The sequence below is a fragment of the Hylobates moloch genome, unplaced genomic scaffold, assembly GCF_009828535.3.
Source record: "Hylobates moloch isolate HMO894 unplaced genomic scaffold, HMol_V3 SCAFFOLD_14, whole genome shotgun sequence".
In the NCBI taxonomy this organism is placed as follows: domain Eukaryota; kingdom Metazoa; phylum Chordata; class Mammalia; order Primates; family Hylobatidae; genus Hylobates; species Hylobates moloch.
The window spans coordinates 89757963-89779664 of record NW_026652289.1 but is presented as its reverse complement, the minus strand read 5'-3'; the positions used below and the strand labels follow the sequence as shown (position 1 = coordinate 89779664).

The window sequence follows — 21702 nt, the reverse complement described above, 5'->3', positions numbered from 1 at the left end:
GAAGTTACAGTCCCTTTTTACATATCCTGGGCCTTCCAGTTTTCAGTTCCCAGATGATAATAAAAACTACTCTTGACTAAGAGAAGAAAGAAGAGGAAGACTCCATCCTGCCCCTTCAGACTAAAGCAACAGTATTACATCTGCTTGGTTAATTCATTCAACATTCATTCATTCAACAAATATTCCTTCTGTTGCAACAGGATTTCAGTGCGGAACACAAAAGTAGGTCAGTGTAGCCTTGCCCACCTCCCTCACAAGAAACCAGGAACTACCGGGCAGATGACTCTGTATTTACTTCCACAGGCCTCTAATGCCAGAGAACATGAACTTTGTTTTTAATTGTTATAAATGGAAAACATTAGTAAACCATCTTTGTCCAAAGAAAAGTCCATTTTTTGAGGTATGCGTGAATGGCTACAGTCATGTAAACCCAGCTTCTTTTCTTCTTAATAGAGATGAGGTCTTGCTACATTGGCCAGGTTGGTCTTAAACTTCAGGCCTCAAGCAATCCTTCTACCTCAGCCTCCCAAAGTGCTGGGATTACAGTCATAAGTCACCATGCCCTGCTCACAAACAAAACTATTTTTAATGTTCATCAGAAAATAAAGGTAGCAACAAGTTCCTTTTTTTGGTTAATTCCTTGTTTCTTATAATACAGAGTATCACTTCCTCTCATCAAAAAGCTATAGAACTTCTGATGAAATTCAACTGTTCAACTATTTATATTGAAAGATATAATTGATCATTCTCAAAGTGTCCACTTCAGCCTATGGCATTAATTTATTATAGCATTATGAATATGCCATATAATTAAATAAAATGCTAATTTAAGAAACCATGTAATTGGTAAAGAGAAATGCACTTTCTTTAAAGAAAAAAAAAAATAGTACCCCAAAGGTTCTTTACTTCCAGTTTGCTTTTTTTTTTTTTTTTTTTGAGACAGGGTCTCCCTTTGTCACCCAGGCTGGAGTACAGTGGCGCAATCACAGCTCACTTGTGGCCTCGACCTCCTGGGCTCAAGCAATCCTTCCACCTCAGCTTCTGGAATAGCTGGGACTACGGGCATGTGCCACCACGCCCGGCTATTTTTTTAAATTACTTTTTGTAGAGATGGGTTCTCACTATGTAGCCCAGGCTGGTCTTGAACTGCTGGGCTCGAGCAATCCCCCTGCCTCAGCCTCCCAAAGTGCTGGGATTACAGGTATGAGCCACTGTGCCAAGTCTCAGTTCTCTTTTCTAAGTCTTCAATTATAAGCAGATCTATTCCAAATGCACAAATAAGTTCAATTTCCTACTACAAATTCAACATTTGAAAGATAACAATTCAACACAATAGAAGTTCAATCAAGGTTTCTTGTTAAAAAGACAAATTCTAAACTTAAAATCTAGCTATTGCTAAGACAAGATGTCATTAAATTACATCAACTAAATCATACTTACCAAAGCATTAATATCCAACATAGAATGACATTCTTTAAATTTTGAAATCTCTTGTTCCAGTGTGTCTAACAATACAGCTTGGTTCTGTCTGAAACAAAAACACACAGCCAAGACAAACTCTACATATTTAAAGTACCAGTCCATTAAAAGGAATCATATTCATCTTGGTTAATGGTAACAGTTAGAAATTAAGTAGGAAATGTGTTAACTCTCTAAGGTTTATTTAATATAGAATAAGATTTTTCAAAATAATATTCTAAAGCCACATTCTGATAACTAGATGTATCTTTTATTCTTGCTTCAATTTCTAATAACTAAAATAATCCAATCATTTAAAAGTATTTTATTACTTGTTACTTTTAACAACTCTCTGTATTATTCCGAAAAAGAAGTTTTTTATAGTATTTTGCCCAAGAAGTTCAATGTTTTATATATCTTAAAATTGCAACATTCCCATAAAGGAAATGAGGAACAATGGTTTTTCAGATTACAGTTGAGAAAGATGCAGTATCAAGGGATAGTAAGTCAAAAAGAATAATTAAGCAGCAAGATGAAAAAAGTATAGGACTGGAAATCATAGCTTTCCCCAGCCAACAGCCAGTTAGTTATATGATCTTAGAAATTCAGTTTATTTCTCTGGCCTAAATCTCCCCATTTACAACGTGAGAAGATCAGACCAGATAATTTCTAATGTTTCTCATTACAATTCTGATTCAAAACTCATTGAGGAAGAGAAGCCAACTTCCTTGATATTTCTTTCCACATCAATCAATGTTAGGATCACAGCAATAAGTGACATTAAAAGGGTCACCTACCTGAATATTTTAAAGAATGCTACAAAGAAAAAATATGATGTGATTTGCTTGTAAAGCTGTGCTATCTAGAGAATAATGATAAAAAAAAAGAATAGCAATGAAGAGGCTGAGGGTAATTACAACATCTCTACTATCCAGCACTGAGTCTGGCATACCCTACAGATCATAAATTCGTCTCCTGGCTGGGCACAGTGGTTCATGCCTATAATCCCAGCACTTTGGGAGGCCAAGGAAGGACGATTGCTTGAAGCCAGGAATTCGAGACCAGCGTGGACAACAAAGCAAGACCCTCTACAAAAACAAAACAAAAAAAACAAAAAAAAGAGCTGGGTGTGGTGGCACACACCTGCGGTCCCAGCTACTTGGGGGGCTGAGGCAGAAGGATTGCTTGAGCCCAGGAGTTAGAAGCTGCAGTGAGTTATAATCACACCACTGTACTACAGCCTATGTGACAGGGTGAGACCCCGTCTCTACAAAAATAAATAAATAAATAAATAAATAAATAAATAAATAAATAACTTTGTCCCTCCAGCTTGGACTAGAGATCACAGAAAGTGAAATACAGAATGGATGAGAGGAAAACACAGCAAGTCAACCACCCGAGATAAGCAGGACAGCAAAAATAGGCTGTTAGAACTAGAACACAATAGAAGGGGGAAAACAAAAAAAATCAATGAGACAAAAGGTGGTTCTTTAAAACATCAATAAAATTGATAAACCTCTAGTGAGACCAATCAAGAAAAAGAAAACCCAAAGTATTAGTATTATTCATGAAAGAGCAGTAATCACCACTGATCCCATGACATTAAAAGGATAATAAATGAATACTTTCAACAATTCAGTGCTCATAAATTTGATAATGTGGATGGAATGGACCAATTCTTTGAAAGATACAAACTACCAAAACTTATACAAGGAGAAACAGAAAGTTTATGTAGGCCTATATTTATTAGACAAATTGAATCAGTAAGTAATAACCTTCCAGAAAAGACAGTACCGGGACCAAACGGCTACACTGGTAATTTTTACCAAACATTTAAGGAAGAAATGATACCAATTCCCCACAGTCTCTTCCAGAAAATACATCAGTCCTTTATCTGCAGTTTTGCTTTCTTCAGTTTGAGGCACCTGCAGTCAACTGCAGCTGTACTATATCATCTCATATCAGCACAAGAACGGTGAGTACAGCACAATAAGATATTTTGAGAGACCACATTCGCTTAACTTTTATTATAGTATAACTGCTCTATTTTATTATTAGTTATTGTTGTTAATCTCTTATTATGCCTAAATTATAAATTAAACTTTATCATAGGTATGTAAGTATAGGAAAAAACATAGTGTATAAAGGTTGACATCCATAATCTGAAAATCCAAAAGTGTTGTAAAACATGAAACGTTTGGACAATGAATGACCCACCTGACCTCATGTGATGAGTCACAGTCAAAACTTTGTTTCACACACAAAATCACTTAAAATATTGTATCCACTAGGGGTCTTGGAACATATCCTCCTTTGGATAAAGGGCAACAACTGCAGAAGCAAAAGGAGCACCTCCCAACTCATTCTATGAGGCTAGCACTACCCTAAAGCCAAACCAGATAAAGATATTACAAGAAAGAAAAACTATAGACCAGTATATCTCATGAACATCGATATAAAACTCAACAAAATATTAGCAAATTGAATCCAACAATGTGTAAAAAGAATTACATACCACAACCAAGTAAAATTTCTTCCAAATACGCAAAGCTGGTTCAATATTCAAAAATTCAATGTAATCTACCACATCAACAGGCTAAAGAAGAAAAATTATATGGTCCTATCAATTGATGTAGAAAAAGCATTTGACAAAATCCAGCATCTATTCATGACTATAAACCATCAACAAACTAAGAAGAGAGAGGATCTCCCTCAACTTAATAAGGAATACCTTGAAAAACCTGCAGCTAACATTTAGGGTGAGAAACTACATAATTTTCTCCTAAAACTAGAACAAGCTGTGTCCCCTCTCACAACTCCTATTCAACAAGTCCAAGCTAATACAGTAAGACAAGAAAAAGAAATAAAAGGTATACAAATTGAGAAGAAAGAAATAATACTGTCTTTGTTCCCATATGATTTCCTATGTGGAAATTCCCAAAGATTCAACAAGAAACCTCCTGAAACTAATAGGCAAGTATAGTAAGATTTCAGGATACAAGGTTAATATACAGAAGTCAATTTCTTTCCTATGTACCAGCAATGAATTTGAAATTTAAAAAACAATACCATTTATAGTAGCTCCCCATCCCCATTGAAATACTGTGGTACAAATATAACAAAATATGTACAGGATCTATATGCAAAAAGTATAAAACTCTAATGAAAAATATCAAAGAAAATCTAAATAATAGAGAGACACTCCAAGTACATAGATTAAAAGACTCAACTGTTGTTGTTCAGATAGTGTCCCACTCTGTCACCCAAGCTGGACTGCAGTGGCATGATCATAGTTCACTGCAGCCTCAAACTCCTGGTTCAAGGGATCCTCTGCCTCAGCCTCCCAAGTAGCTATGACTACAGCTGCACACCACCATGCCAGGCTGACTTTTTAAAATTTTTTGTAGAGACAGGGTCTCATTACATTACCCAGGCTGGTCTCCAATTCCTGGCCTCAAGGGATCCTTCTGCCCCAGGCTCCCAAAGTGCTTGGATTACCAGCGTCAACCACCACACCCAGCCCTTCAATATTTTTTAAGATGCAAATTATTCCCAACTTGATCTAAGGATTCAATGCAATCCCAATCAAAATCCCAGCAAGTTATTGTATAGATATCAACAAACTGTTTTAAAGTTCATACGGAAAGGCAAAGACATAGAAGAGCCAATACAATATTGAAGAACAAAATTGGAAGATTCACAGCACCCAATTTCAATACTTATTATAAAGCTACAGAAATCTGGCCAGGCACAGTGACTCATTCCTGTAATCCCAGCACTTTGGGAGCCTGAGGTAGGGGATCACCTGAGGTCAGGAGTTCAAGATCAGCCTGGCCAACATGGTGAAACCCCATCTCTACAAAAAATACAAAAATTAGCTGGGCATGGTGGCACGCACCTATAATCCCAGCTACTTGGGAAGCTGAGGTGCAAGAATCACTTAAACCTGAGAGGCAGAGGTTGCAGTGAGCTGAGATCGCGCCACTGCATTCCAGCCGGGGCAAGAGTGAGACCCTGTATCAAAAAAAAAACAAACAACAACAACAACAAAAAGCTACAGAAATCAAGACAGCATGGTACTGGCAAAAGAACAGACATACTGATCAATGGAGCAGAATAGAAAACCCTTAAATAAACCTACACAAAAACAATAAACTTCTCTTTGACAAAGGTACAAAGGTAATGCAGTGGAGAAAGGATAGTTTTTTCGACAAATGGTGGCCAGGTACAGTGGCTCACACCTGTAATCCCAGCACTCCAGGAGGCCAAGGCAGGAGGATCACTTGAGCCTAGGAATTCAAGACCAGCCAGGGCAATATGGTGAAACCCCGCCTCTACAAAAAATACACAAATCAGCCAGGTGTGGTGGTGTGTGCCAGTGGTCCCAGCTACTTGGGAGGCTGAGATGGAAGGATCACTTGAGCCCAGAAAATGGAGGCTGCAGTGAGCTAAGGCTGTGCCACTGCACTCCAGCCTAGGCAACAGAGTGAGACCCTGTCTCAAACAACAACAACAACAACAACAATAAATGGTGCTGAAGCAACTGGATATCCATGCGCAAAGAAATGCATCTATTAATAGACACAGACCTTACAATCCTCCATAAAAATTAACTCAGAATAGGCCAGGCGCAGTGGCTCACACCTGGAATCCCAGCACTTTGGGAGGCCAAGGCAAGTGGATCACCTGAGGTCCAAGACCAGCCTGAACAACATGGAGAAACCCCGTCTCTACTAAAAGTACAAAAATTAGACAGGCATGGTGGTGCATGCCTGTAATCCCAGCTACTCAGGAGGCTGAGGCAGGAGAATCACTTGAACCCAGGAGGCAGACGTTGTGGTGAGCCGAGATCGTGCCATTGCACTACAGCCTGGGCAACAAGAGTGAAACTCCATCTCAAAACAAAAACAAACAAACAAAAAAAATTAACTCAAAATAAATCATAGGTCTAAATGTAAAATGCAAAACTAGAACTTCTAGAAGAAAACACAGGAGAAGATCTAGGTGACCTCGGTTTGGTGACGAGTTTTTAGATACACTACCAAAAGCACAATTCATAAAAGAAAAAACTGATTCTATTTTTTCTTATTTATTAAATAAATTTATTAAAATTAAAAACTCCTGCTCTGCAAAAGACACTGTAAAGAGAGTAATAAGACAAACCACAGTCTTGGAGAAAATATTTGCAAAACACATAAAGGACTCATATCAAAAATATACAAAGAACTCTTAAAACTCAACAATAAGAAAAACAATCCAATTTTAAAATGAGCAAAAGATCTGAACAGACACCTGTTATCTAACAAAGAATTTGTCTGATCTTTGTCCCAGGTTTCTGGCACAGAGCTTCTAAAATCCTTGGAATTTTCCAAGGGACAGAAGTGTCTTTGTTATCCATGAGCTCCTTGGATCACACCTGAGTTTACCCTAATAAAGTGACTCATGATGGGCCCCTAGAGCTTCAAGATGGGAGGCTAACGAAAAATAACAAAGAAAGAACATCTAAATAATAGAGACATTCCAAGTACATAGATTAAAAGACTAAAATTTTGTTGTTGAGATAGAGCCTGGGTCACTCTGTCACCCAGGCTAGGGCACAGTGGCATGACCATGGTTCACTGCAGCCTCGAACACCAAGCTGCTGAACACACTGATGTGCTGGCAGCGGGGGTTTCCTCTCACTGGGAGAGGAAACAAAAGTTTTGTGTTCAGGAACCTCCCAGGCACTACCCTGTGTGTCTCTGCATTGGCTCGTCCTGATCTGTACCCTTTATAATACAACTGTAATTTTAATTATAGTGCTTTCCTGACCCGTAAGTCTGGCCACTCTCAAGGAAGGTTCCAGAGAATGCAGCTGGGCACAGTGGCTCACACCTGTAATCCTAGAACTTTTGGGAGGCCAAGGTGGGCAGATCACTTGAGGTCAGGAGTTCAAAACCAGCCTGGCCAACATGGTGAAACCCGTCTCTACTAAAAATACAAAAAAAATAGCTGGGAGGAGGGGTGCGAGCTTGTAATCCCATCTACTTGGGAGGCTGAGGCAGGAGAATCTCTTGAACCCAGGAGGTGAAGGTTGCAGTGAGCTGAGCTCCCACCACTGCACTCCAACCTGGGTGACAGAATGAGACTCAGTCTCAAAAAAAAAGGAGAAAGTTCCAGAGAATACAGTGGGGCAGAAAAGATGACTCAACTTCATTCCCTTGAAGCTTTGTATAATTTACAGTAAATATGCTGACAATGTTTGTGAAGCCTTAATGCAGTGTCTGAGGAATGATTATCTGAGAGAAAAGCTACTTCCTTACAAGTTCCAAGTGTGAATTATCTCAAAGGGACCTCCATGGAGGCCACTGACAACTGCACCTCTGTGGCTACTTTAGGGGCCTGGATCCCAGAACCTTGTTTTTTCAGTTTCCAATGTTCTTAAAATGATAAATACATATAAATGAATATTTATAACCTTTCTTATATATAAAGCTAAATTTTTTTCTTGGTCTTCCTTACTCATTGTTAGCTACAAAATAAACTTAATCCCTACCTACCACTACCTTCTCCTTTACTTCTCTGTGGACCTGTTTCTATAATGGTGAAGAGGCTTTACCAAAGGTTTGACGGCAGAGCCAGGACTAGAATCCAGGTGCCTCTCAGTCCAGTACTCTTTCCCCTATATCTTTATTAATAGTGAAATTTGTGGAGAGATGGGGAAAAGAGGAGGAAATACTCTCTTTTCCTTTCTCTGAAATTTGTTTACCTTTCCTTAACAGTCAAGAAGCATATTAACTACTAATGCATCATATTCAATAGTTAATTCTACTACTACCTGTGTAATCTTTTTCAAATTACTTGACTTCTCTGAGCCTCAGTTTCCTCAATTGTAAATGAGGATAATACTAGATACTTCATAAAGCTGGTGTCAGGAGTAACTGAGATATGTTAACGTGTTGGGCATATAGTACATACAATAGCTAATTTTACTATCATCGTCAAAATAATCATTGTTGTCTGGGTGCCTAGGAAGATAAGTAGGGGCTATTCAAAACACTAAATTTTAGACAATATCATCATCAATTAAACTCTGCAATTAAAACTTGATTCCCAGCTTCCTGCAAGTATTTTTCAGATATGTTTGCTTGCAGAGTTTCTTACCTTCCTTCAGTCTATCACACCTCATACAACAAGGATTGACTGGCATCAAAATATAAGGTATATCACGCACTAGGGATAAAAAAAAAATCTTGTTTGGGATTAGCACAAAACTGAGAAGGTTGCCAACTCCCTAACTATAGTAGTATACATGTAGTCTTAGAATAACTCAGTACCACTTTTTTTTTTTTTTTTCGGAGACGGAGTCTCGCTCTGTCACCTGGGCTGGAGTGCAGTGGCGCAGATCTCAACTCACCACAAACAGCCCCCTGGGTTCAAGTGATTCTCCTGCCTCAGCCTCCCAAGTAGCTGGGGCTACAGGTGCACACCACCACACCCAGCTAATTTTTTGTATTTTTAGTAGAGACAGGGTTTCGCCAGGGTGGTCTCAAACTCCCCACCTCAAGTGATCCGCCAGCCTCAGCCTCCCAAAGTGCTGGGATTACAGATGTAAGCCACCGCACCCAGCCTCAGTACCACTTTTATATGCATTTAGCACCTTAACACTAAGGATTATAACATTACTTATAATTATAAAATAAGCACAGTTATTATTCCTCTCCTTTTGCCCTAATAAAGGCCTCTTAAGTAAGTTTTCAAAGGGTAGGTCTCAGAGCAGCAGCAGTTCGTAGCCAGTGTAAAGCTGACCACCACAGAAAGAAATGACAGACAGGCCAGCCTGGGCTATCCAGAGAGGTCCCGACCCAGGAGGAGGCAGAGGCTGAGTCTGTTGCCTGTGGATGGGAGCTGATAAAGCCAGAGTATATGTTTTTGTATACTGATCCCACTCTATGGGTTCTGTTCTAACTTAAACTGTTTTCTTAACATATCCTCCAATCTTCACTTACTAGTAAAGTTAACTACTGGGAATGAAACAGATCATCTCAGAAAAGATACTTACAGATCTCTGGCAACTCATTTGAACTAGCAACTGAAAACAAGCGTGACTTTTATGGAGGCAATTTTTCAACTCTACTCAGAAACAGGTGTATATCCACCTGAACAATCCCCAATAGGCAATACTTTCATAAAATAATAATAAACGCCAAACCTAATCACAGAGTCTAGGTAAGATTTAGGAGTACTTGTCCCAGGTTTCTGGCACAGAGCTAGAAGGAACACCCTAGGAGTATTCATTTCACTTTTTACATTTAGAATACTATGTACTCCTCTATTCCCATCTGCTATCAATAAAGATATAGACATACTCAATTATAATTGCACGTTTAAAAATATGATGTCTTAACACAGTATACAATTATACAAATTCTAACTCCACCACAGAGGAAATGAGTGTATATCTGGTTTTTTATTAGCTTACGTGAGTTCCTGCAGCGCTTGTTTCGATCTCTGCAGATCTGGCAAATAGTGAGAAAGCAATCCTTCTGCCAGCTGCTCCACAGCTTTGTCTTCTCTAGTGAAGTCCTCTATTAACCCTTCATCTGGAGAAGTGTCACTTAAACCTGTCCCCAGCAAAAATCAAATTTAGGAACCTTTTATTTATTTTATTTTATTTTTTTAGGCTGGTCAACTGAAGCAGTGGGATTAGAGAAGGAACAAAGAAATCTGTAACTGGTTGTGATCAGTTAGTTGTAAACACCACTGCACTCTGACCAGCCGGAACCTTTCAAACTTACACAGCTAATAAAAGGAGGTTGGGGAGTAGCAGGTAGAAAGGAGCCCACAAATGGGGTTGAGATTATACACACACTCTCCCAACCACAGGTATCCTTCTTTTCTTTATAAACTTTTACCTCTGAGCTTCCTCTAAAAAATGAGTTACGAATGTTCAAAAAATGTTTTTAAGTTATTACTATAAGGTAAAGTCTATGATAAATGAAAATTAACATACACAAAGTTCTGTGTCTTTATATATTTTTCAGGGCAGAGGACTTATAGTTTTCACTGGATTATCAAAGGAGTCTGAGGGCCAGGGGCAGTGGCTCACACCTGTAATCCTAGCACTTTGGGAAGCCAAGGTGGGAGAATTGCTCGAGCCCAGAATGGCTGGGCACGGGTGGCACACACCTGTGGTCCCAGCTATTCAGGAGGCTGAGGTGGGAGGATAACTTGAGCCCAGAAGTTCATGGCTGCAGCGAGCTATGATCACACCACTGCACTCCAGTCTGGGCAGCGGAGCGAGACCCTGTCTCAAAAAAATAAATAAATATAAAAATAAAAATAAAATAAAGGAGCCTGAGGCCAAAATGTGGGTAATGGTCACTGAACTAAAGCATTCTTGCTTTCAAAAGCATGAAGAAATTATATAAACAAAAATGCAACGCCTAAAAAAAAGTATGTTTTCAATTCTATGGAAACAAAAATATAGGTCAACATTGATTTTGCATATAGTTTGATATGTTATTTACATGTAAAAGGGGGTTGTTGTGTTACTTGTAAGGGAGGAGAAGAGGGATTTTCTAAGAATTTCTTCTCTCTTAAGATTCAGCAACTTAATTTACCATCGAAAATAGTGTATAATCATTGTCTTGTGTATAAATCTAGACCTGATGCTGGGATCAATGCCTCATCAGTTTCCTTTGAATAATAAAAGTGTAAGCATTGTGCCAGGTATTCAAAAACATCTAAGATGAATAACTATCAATCACCATTCCTACCAAGAAAAATACAATTTCTAAATAGGGTTTAATGGTTTGTAAGATGGAATCACTGATTTATAATCAGAGAAAAAAAAGCAAGATGGTCACTTTACTAAAATTATACACTAAAATTACGATTAATATTAAACTCTGAAACATCTCTCTTCAGTTATAGTCGTAACCATCAGTAACATCAAATTAGATCACTCTATAGAATACAGTTATCACAACACATTGCTTGTGACACATTTCTAAGTATAATTTGTGCCACAGATTTAAATTTTGGCAAAATTGAGAAAAACAGTCTTGGCACAGTGGCTCATGCCTGTAATCCCAGCACTCTGGGAGGCTGAGGTGGGCAGATCACTTGAGGTCAGGAGTTTGAGACCAGTCTGGCTAACATGGTGAAACTCCATCTCTACTAAAAATACAAAAATTTCCCGGGCGTAGTGTTGTATGTCTGTAAGCTCAGCTACTCGAGAGGCTAAGACACAAGAATTGCTTGAACCTGGGAGGTGGAGGCTGCAGCGTGCCAAGATTGTGCCACTACACTCCAGCCTGGGCGACAGAGCAACTCTGCCTCAAAAAAAAAAAAAAAAAAGAAAGAAAGATTGAGGAAAACAACATGCTATCATATTCCAAGTAAGCTTTTTGAAAATCAAAATAAAATTATATAATTTTTATTTTAACCCTAAGAAACACATGAACAAACTTTGGACTTCTCAAAGTTGCAAGGCAACATTCAAATAGGTAAGAGCTAACTAGAAACTGAAGCACTCCACATATAAAATAAAAATACAAAAACCAAAAAAAGAAAAAATATATATAGAGAGAGAGAGAGAAAAGTGAAGCACTTAAGGATATTAATGTACCAACTGTATAGGAAGTGAATAAATTATATCCACCAATTATGCCATTGCTTAAGGCTTGATTACAATAACAATGCAATCAGCAACTTTAAATATTAATAAATATAGAAAACAATTTTCTTAATGTTTTATGATAGGAACACCCCAAAAAAGGGCATTTCAACTTTAAGGAATAAGAACTAATTCACTTCACTTAACAATATATACATACATTTTAACTCACAAACCCTCCTCCCACCCCAATGTTCTGGTTAATTATTGGATGAGTCTCAGTTACTCATTTTTTGTTTGTTTGTTTTGTTTTGTTTTTCTCTCTTTTACCCTCTGCTTCCAATGGTTAAGAAGTCACTCATGTTTTTATATATATTTAATTACTAAGTTCAAGGTGCTTTATTGTGGGAGAGTAAAGAAGAAGAAAGCGAGGGTCCTTACTCTATTCATACAAGAAAGGTTTGCTGAACATCTATATTATGTGCCAGGTTCTGAGGTTACAACAATAAATAAGCCAAGTCCCCTTCCCTGGAAGGGCACAATACGAGGAATCACAGAATATGAGAAGTGAGGCATCACAGAAAATGAGAAACAGAAAATATTATGGAAATTCAGGGGATAGTGACTTTCATTAGGGAAGTCTAAGAAAAATTCCGAAAGGAAGTGTGGACATTGAGCTAAGGCTCAAAGAATGCATGGAGTTTTCATTTCTCTTTGTCTATTTGAGTGTTACTCACTGTAAAAACTTAAAACACTACAGAGGGAGGCACAAACTGAAAAGTAAAAATACTCTTTCCTACCCTCTAACTCCAGCATGAGCTACTCTGGAGTTTCTCACAGAGCCTTCCAGAAATTGTCTTTGCGTACCTATGCATATATTATTTTTATCACAAACGAAATATTACTCATACCATTCTGCAAGTCTTAAAACATGTATCTTAGGTATCTTTCCATACCAACATATAGGGATCTACTACATTATTTTTAACAGAATAGAATTCTACCATAGTTTGTTTAACCAGTCCCCCATAGATGGATTATTTAGGTTATTTTCACTTTTTGCTATTTCAAACAATGCTGCAGTGAGCTTCCTTGCTTATCTGCATATTTGTGTCACTTTCTGTAGGATAAATTCTTAGAAATAGACTGTTGGGACAAAGAGTTTACGCATTTTTTAAACAGACATTGCCAAACTGCCCTCCTAAGAAATTGGCACCAATTTGCACTCCCACCAACAATCTGTGAGGACTATTTCCAAATGGGGAAGAAATCTATGGCAGGAGTGGAATGGATGCAATATGGATAAAGAAAGCAGCATGAGGAAAGGCTGGAATACAGTAAAGGATTCTTCTGGAGAGGCATGGGGCATATGCAACATAGCAGTAGTGAGCTTTAAGACCAAGTGGAAGGCCCGTAAGGGCCTCTAAATGCCAAGTTAATGGTTTGGACCTTTGTTAATAAGTAGTGAGGAGCTATTTAAAGTTTCTGAGGTCAGGAATGACATGACTGAAGCTCTATCTTGGGACAGTGGTGTGATAGTAGTGGGACAGATGCGTTGAAAGAGTAAGACTGGAGGTGAACTAGCCTTTCAACGGCTGTTTTAAGGGTGAAATTACAAGGAGATGGAATTGTATAGGAGAATCCCCTAGAGGTGGAAGGAGAGAGACAGGAAAATGTCCAGAGCAATTTCAAAGTTTCAAGTAAGAATGACCTACCACTATTAACAGGATGAGACATGTTTTCATTTATGTATATGCCTTACGTGAGATTAGTGCAAAACAGCCACGTCAAAGTATCCAGCTAGCAGATGGAGAAGCAAACAAGATTTAAGAGAGGGGCCCAAGTTTCAAATACATACAAGGAAGTCATATTTATAGAAGCGACTTATAAAAGTGTGAAGAGATCCTTGAGGAAAAGCATGAACAGGAAAGTGCTGAGAGCACTATTTGGGGGTAACCCCTACATTTCTGAAACAGCAGGTAAAAGAAAAAGCATATCCAAGGAGCCCTGCAGCCTTTCTCATCTAGGGCCTCAACTGAACCACAGAACACAGAAAATGCTGAGTGACCATTTTCTCAGTTCTCCCAAGGATGGTACATAAATAGCACCATTTTGGGTGCACAGCAAGTTAATTCATTCCATTCAATGGATTCCTTAGGGCATTAGAGCTTAAATCCCTCCTGGACCTCGGTCGAGAAGACTGCTGCAGGAATAGGGATGAAGTAATATCACCAAGCTGACCAAGCATTTCATGTGTGGTCAATATTATAGGATACGTCACCTCTCTGAATTATAAGCTGATCATCTTTCTGGTAAATCCATCCCCCACCACTGCCGTATGACAAATAACCAATGACGTACCGGAGTCAACACACAAACTCAGAATGGCTTCACCATCAACCGCCTCCAATTGCACCTCAATACAAAGCTTCCCCTCGGGACTTCACTTCCGCCCATTGCGCTGGGCAGAGGGGCCGGCGAGGTTCCCCATTGCTGCACTCGGGGCAGAGACCGGGGGCCGCAGCTGCTAAAAGCCGCTTACTCCCCCAGGGTTTCTCCGGAGTCCTACCCACTCAGGTCCCCGCCCCTCACACCCAGCCCGGGCCGCGCTTCCCACCCGACAGTACGTACCAGGCGTCGGCTCCCCGGCCTCCAGGCAGTAGGGTGGCCGTGTCAGGGCCCCGTCCGGAGACGACGGCCCAGGGACACTCATGTCCCTCCAGCTGGGAATAGAGGGAAGGGGCAAACGTGTGGCTCGTCAGAAGCAAGAAGGAGGCACCTAACGACTCCAGTGACTGGCCGGACAGAAGAGATTGTCGCACCCGGAAGTGACGGAGGCGAAAAACTGCAGGCTTCGGTCACGCGCTCGAGAGTTGGCTCTGCCCCATGGCGTTGTGGTGACCCCGCGCTGATATCGTCGTCTGGCCGCGGACACAGTGTCAGCGGACTCAGCATTGCGGGGCTCGAGTCCCTGCGATCCGATTGGTGGGAGCTGGGGGAGGACGGTGGCGGGTTTGGGCTGCTCACGGGGTGGGTCACGAAGACCGGAAGAGCGTTGTCTTTGTTGGACGCGGGCGAGCCGTCAGGCTTTGTTCACCGAAGCTAGGGAGAAAACAGGACTTTCAGCCCTCACGCGGCACGGCTTTTTAGTGTTGTCTCCGTGTTTAGGGAAAACCTTAAGAACAGGGAGTGCTCGCTTTCCGTGCAATTTGGACCGTTAAAAAATTAGATGCCTAGGTCTCTGCGAGCCTCAGCCTAGCTAACTAGGGTTTTGCCACTTTCCCGGGCTCCCCTTGTTAAGTGTAGATGAAAGATTTAAGCCCTCCGTTGCAGCAGCTACTGAACAAATTCGGCCAAGTTATCAGAAACTGCACTAGCTGAGATCCTGCGGAATGATCTCATGAATTCTGTTGGAAAACACTTAGGAAAAGGCATAGGCAGCTTTGGACCAAAGAAAACGATGTAGCTCTGCCATCTCTAGCTTACACCCTCTCATCTCAACTGTAATGGTGGCCTCCCCAATTATGCCTGTTCAGTTTTCTCAGCTGCAACCAAAGCTTATTTCAAAAAAATAAGAATTTGCAAGCCTCAGAAACTTGGACTGGCTCCCCATTGCCCTTATCAGTGCGTTCACACCCTTTCCTCTTTGGGCCTCTTTTCCTCTTAGTATTAGCTCCTCCTTATTACCTATGGTAGGCAGAATAATAGCCCCTCAAAGATGTCCACAGCCTAAACACCAGAAGCTGTGAATATGTTAGCTTGCATAGGAAATAGGAATTAAGGTTGTTAATTACCTGGTGTTGAAATAGATTATCCTGGAATCGCTTTAACCAGGGAGGCAGAGGTTGCAGTGAGCTGAGCAGCTCCACTGCACTCCAGCAGTGGCGACAGGGCGAGACTCCATCTCAAAAAAAAAACATTATCCTGGATTGTACCAGTGGGCTGATTGTAATCATAAGGGCCTCCAAAACTGCAAAAGAGAGTCAAGGGTGACAAGTAACTATGAAGAATTATTAGAGAGATACAACATTGTTGGCTTTGAATATAGATGAAGGGAGCCTCCAGCATTGTGGGTGACCTCCAGAAGCTGGAACTGATAAGGAAACATTCCCCCGAAGCCTCTGTAATGCTCTGATGACACCTTGATTTTATCCTCGTGCGATCAATGTTGGACTTCTGACCAACAGAACTGTGAAATAATCTGTGTCTTAAGTTTGTGATAACATTATAACACCAATAATAATGTAGTACCCTTCAAGACATTCTTTATTCCATGTGAGCATTCTCCTAAAACTATGCCCTTTCATGTCTGCAGTGCTCTTGCTTATACTTCAACCTGAAATATTCTATCCTTTTGTAAACCAAAAATAAAATTATAAACCCCACAACTGACTGATGGACCCCTTGCCCCCCACCTCTTGGCCAAGGGCATTCCAAAGTAAACCTGAAAATCTAGTTTTTCCATCATCTAGATGGAAGTGGGGATGGGGGATTAGTCCGGGGGTGGGTCGGACATGCCTCATTATACCCTCCTCCCTTTGGAATTCAGGCTCAGCTGAACAGCATTCACGTGAAAACAGATCTTAAGACTGCCAGAACAGACTTTTTCTAGCTTTTCTGGAACTTCATTTTTGACACCAAGCCAGCCTGACTCTAGTATAGCATCACGACAGATAACAGGCCCTGAAAGAAATTGAATTATTTAACCCCCAAATATATTCCTTTGACATATTTTTAAATGGCCCTGCAAAGCTGTATCTTGTGGGGGAAAACCTACAGTCTGTAGAGAAGCCCTGTTCCTTTCCAGGTGTTTTCCCTTACCCAGGAGAGAATTAACCAAGTCTGGCACCTTTTTCGGTCTGATAAGAGCTCTACCTGAGGCTTCATCTGCATGATAAAACCTTGATCTCTGCCAGGCACAGTGGCTCAGGCCTGTAACCCCAGCACTTTGGGAGACCAAGGCGGGTGGATCACCTGAGGTCAGGAGTTCAAGACTAGCCTGACCAACATGGAGAAACCCCCGTCTCTAACAAAAATACAAAATTAGCCAGACGTGGTGGTCCATGCCTGTAATCCTAGCTACTTGGGAGGCTGGGGCAGGAGAATTGCTTGAACCCAGGAGGCGGAGGTTGTGGTGAGCCAAGATCACACCACTGCACTCCAGCCTGGGCAACAAGAATGAAACTCTGTCTCAAAAAAAAAAAAAAAAAAAAACCTTGGTCTTGGGCCGGGTGTGGTGGCTTACGCCTGTAATCCCAGCACTTTGGGAGGCCGAGGCAGGCAGATCACCTGAGGTCAAGAGTTTGTGACCACCCTGGCCAACATGGTGACTAAAACCCTGTCTCTACTAAAATTACAAAAAAAAAAAAAAAAAAAGCCAGGCATGCTGGCGGCTGCCTGTAATCCCAGCTTCTGGGGAGGCTGAGGCAGGAGGATCACTTGAACCTGGGAGGCGGAGGTTCCAGTGAGCCAAGATCACACCATTGCACTCCAGCCTGGGCGACAAGAACGAAACTCTGTCTCAAAAAAAAAACCTTGGTCTCCACAACCCCTTATCTTAACCCAGACATTCTATTGACTCCAGGTCTTTAGATAATAACTTAAGTCTTTTTTGTTTGTTTATTTCCTATTACAGACTTAGAGTCTCCCTATGTTGCCCAGGCTGCTCTGGAACTCTTGGCCTCAGGCGATCCTCTCACCTCAGCCTCCCAAGGCACTGGGATTACAGGCGTGAGCCACCACGCCAGCCTGATAATCTTTGAATTGCCTGTGACCCTGAAGTCTCTGCTTCCAGGTGTCCCGCCTTTCAAGACCAAGCCAATGTACATCTTATATGTTTTGATGAATGTCTTAGGTCTTCCTAAAGTATATAAAACTACACTGTAGCCTTGTCAGAGGCATTTGAGCCAGAGCAACTCCATCTTGAATAGGACTGGGTAAAATGAGGCCGAGACCTATTGGGCTGCATCCCCAGGAGGTTAGGCATTCTTAGTCACAGGACGAGATAGGAGATTGGCACAAGATACAGGTCACAAAGACCTTGCTGATAAAACAGCATGCAGTAAAGAAGCCAGCCGAATCCCACCAAAACCAAGATGGTGCCAAAAGTGACCTCTGGTCATCCTCACTGCTCATTATTTGCTAATTATAATGCATTAGCATGCTAAAAAACACACCCACCAGCACCATGACAGTTTACAAATGCCATGGCAACATCAGGAAGTTACCCTATATGGTCTAAAAAGGGGAAGAACCCTCAGTTCCAGGAATTGCCCACCCCTTTCCCGGAAGACTCATGAATAATCTACCCCTTATTTCGCATATAATCAGTGAGCAGCCTAAGCCACGCTCTGCCTATGAGTAGGCATTCTTTATTCCTTTACTTTCTTAATAAATTTGCTTTCACTTTACTCTATGGACTCCCCCGAATTCTTTCTTGTGCGAGATCCAAGAACTCTCTCCTGGGGTCTGAATCAGTACCCCTTTCTGCTAATAGCCTGACCACCTTGGGCATATGTTCTCAGGATCCCCTGGGGCTGCGTCATGGGCCATTGGTCACTCACATTTCGCTCAAAATAAATCTCTTCAAATATTTTACAGTTTGACTTAATCAACATTTTCAAAGTCCTACTTTTCAGCTGGGTGCAGTGGCTCACACCTGTAATCCCTAGCATTTTGGGAGGCAGATCAGCTGAGGTCAGAAGTTCGAGACCAGCCTGGCCAACATGGTGAAACCCCATCTCTACTAAAATACAAAATTTAGCTGGGCGTGGTGGCACACGCCTGTAATCCCAGGTATTCAGGAGGCTGAGGCAGAGAATCGCTTGAACCCGGGAGGTGGAGTTTGCAGTAAGCTGAGATTGCACCACTGCACTCCAGCCTGGGTGACAGAGGAAGACTCTGTCTCAAAAAAAAAAAAAAAAAATAGTCCTACTTCTCTTCCAAGGCTCATTCTTAAAGCCTTTACTTTAAAATCATTCACAATCCCACTTCTCCTTTCATTCAGAAGTTACAGTAATAACCCTTTATCAACTACAAAGCATCCTGCTATTTTAGCACTTAATCCGTTCTTTTTTTTTTTTCCCCTTGGTAGAAATGGGTTTTGCTATGCTGCCCAGGCTGGTCTCGAACTCCTAAACTCAAGCGATCTGCCAGCCTCAACCTCCCAAAGTGCTGGGATTACTGGCATGAGCCACCATGCCCATCCACTTAATTTATTCTTGTATTAGTTATTTCCTTTGTCTCCCTCTATTAGATTGCAAACTCCGAACATACATTCTTATTCACAGAGAATCATAATAGGTTCTCAATAAATATTCGATGAATGAAGGAAGTATTGATTCTCTAGCCCCATTTCCAGATATCTATAATCTGTAAAGTCTGCGTCACACAATATGGCATTTGATAAACTGCCTGGTAACCTTAGTTGGTTGTTAGCATTATCTCCTAACTAGATAGTAAGGCCATTTAGAATGAAGCCGTGTCCTGTGGGTTGTCTGTACTTCTTTATCTCTTAGCACAGTATTAACCATATTACATGGATTTGAAAATACTGGTTATTTTTTATTATTATTTAAAATAACAACAAGGTCTCACTATTTGCCCAGGCTCGTCTTGAACTCCTAAGCCTGAGTGATCCTCCTGCCTCAGCCTCCCAGTGTTGGGATTACAGGTGGAGCCACCATACCTGGCCAAAATACTGGTTATTTAAATTCAGTGGATGAAATTAAACTGTTACACCCTACCAATTTTTAATTATCTTCTGTTTTGCTTCACAGAACAATTCATGTTGGAAATTTGATGATCTTTTTCAGCATTTTAACTTTACTTAATGTGACAAAAACTAATCAGCTAAATAGACAAGGAGGACTTTGTACCAAACCCATCTTGCTTTTCTGTTTCGCGTTTTCCCTCTACCCCCACAGATTTCAGCTCAGTGCATCTGTTAGAGGCATTCCAAGCGGAGTGACTCTGTCTTGAACAGAGGCTGGGTAAAATGAGGCTGAGACCTGCTGGGCTGTATTCTCAGGATAGGCATTCTTAGTAACAGGATGAGACAGAAGGTTGGCCCAACATGCAGGTCACAAAGACCCCGCTGATTAAACAGGATGCAGTAAAGAAGCTGGCCAAAACCAAGATTGTGACAAAAGTGACCTCTGGTCATCCTCACTGATCAGTATACACTAATTTTAATGCATTAACACATTAAAAGACACTCCCAGCAGCACCATCACAGTTTACAAATGCCATAGCAACGTCCAGAAGTTACTCTACATGGTCCAAAAAGGGGAGGAACCCTCAGTTCCAGGAACTCCCCACTCCCTTCCTGGAAAACTCATTGAATATCCACCCCTTGTTTAGCATATGATCAAGAAATAACCATAAGTATACTGAGCCAATCAGCCCATGCCACTGCTCCGCCTAGGGAGTAGCCATTCTTTTTTTTGAGACGGAGTCTCGCTGTGTCGCCCAGGCTGGAGTGCAGTGGCGCGATCTCAGCTCACTGCAAGCTCCGTTTCCCGGGTTCACGCCATTCTTCTGCCTCAGCCTCCCGAGTAGCTGGGACTACAGGCGCCCGCCACTATGCTCGGCTAATTTTTTGTATTTTTAGTAGAGACAAGGTTTCACTGTGTTAGCCAGGATGGTCTCGATCTCCTGACCGTTCACCCTTTCCTGCCTCACCTCAGATACTGGGACTACAGGGCCCCAAACCCCGGTAATTTTTTTGTATTTTATATAGACGGGATGGTCTCGATCTCCTGACCTCGTGATCCGCCCGCCTCGGCCTCCCAAAGTGCTGGGATTACAAGCGTGAGTTTGTTTACTTCTCTAATAAACTTGCTTTCACTTTACTTCCTGGACTCATCCCAAATACTTTCTTGCATGCGACCCAAGAACCCTCTCTTGGGGTTACTAACACATCAGGTGCTTGTTGAATACCCTCTGTGTTCCAGTCTCTGTGAAATGGCTCCTATATGCTTAACATAACACTGCACATGGCACAGAGCTCAAAAGCAAAATACTAGAATTTGATTGCAAGGATATAAATACAGTTTGTTGATTTATATGTCTTTTAAAATGCCTTTCATCTCTCCCATTCCCTTTTATGCACCAAAGTTATAATTCACTCCAAACATCTGAATACCTAGAACTGGACTAGGCATTGTAGGGGGTAAAAGTAAAAATCCTGGTTCCTGTCCACCAAGAATTTATATTCTAACATTTAAACATAGTAGAATTAGTGAGCATGACAATAAAGTGCTGAATTATGTGGAACAGACCTGGAGGAATGTAAAGGACATGATGTCATCTTAGTTTCCTATGGCTAGTGTAACAAATTACAAACTTGGTAGCTTAAAACAACAGTTTTATTTATTTATTTAATTTTTTTTGAGACAGTCTTGCTCCGTGGCCCAGGCTGGAGTACAGCGGCGCCATCTGTGCTCACTGCAAGCTCCGCCTCCCAGGTTCACGCCATTCTCCTGCCTCAGCCTCTCCGAGTTGCTGGAACTACACGTGCCCGCCACCACGCCCGGCTAATTTTTTGTATTTTTAGTAGAGGTGGGGTTTCACCGTGTTACCCAGGATGGTCTCGATCTCCTGACCTCGTGATCTGCCTGCCTTGGCCTCCCAAAGTGCTGGGA

The 21702-nt window shown here is 41.2% G+C and overlaps 1 protein-coding gene across 2 annotated transcripts in view; it reads right to left on the bottom strand.

The window, feature by feature from the left end:
- Positions 1 to 21702, bottom strand: part of BLOC1S6 (biogenesis of lysosomal organelles complex 1 subunit 6) — a 76472-nt gene that overhangs the window by 5018 nt on the left and 49752 nt on the right. The window contains exons 2-5 of one of the 2 annotated variants that reach the window (XM_058427495.1): positions 15853 to 16028; positions 14690 to 15160; positions 9920 to 10061; positions 1441 to 1528 (exon numbers count right to left, since the gene is read on the bottom strand). In XM_058427495.1, coding sequence (XP_058283478.1) covers positions 1441 to 1528; positions 9920 to 10061; positions 14690 to 14771 — 312 coding nt within the window. In that variant the 5' untranslated portion in view covers positions 14772 to 15160; positions 15853 to 16028. Of the gene's footprint in view, positions 1 to 1440; positions 1529 to 9919; positions 10062 to 14689; positions 15551 to 15852; positions 16029 to 21702 lie in introns of those variants that run through there. The other variant, XM_032176297.2, reaches the window with a different exon arrangement.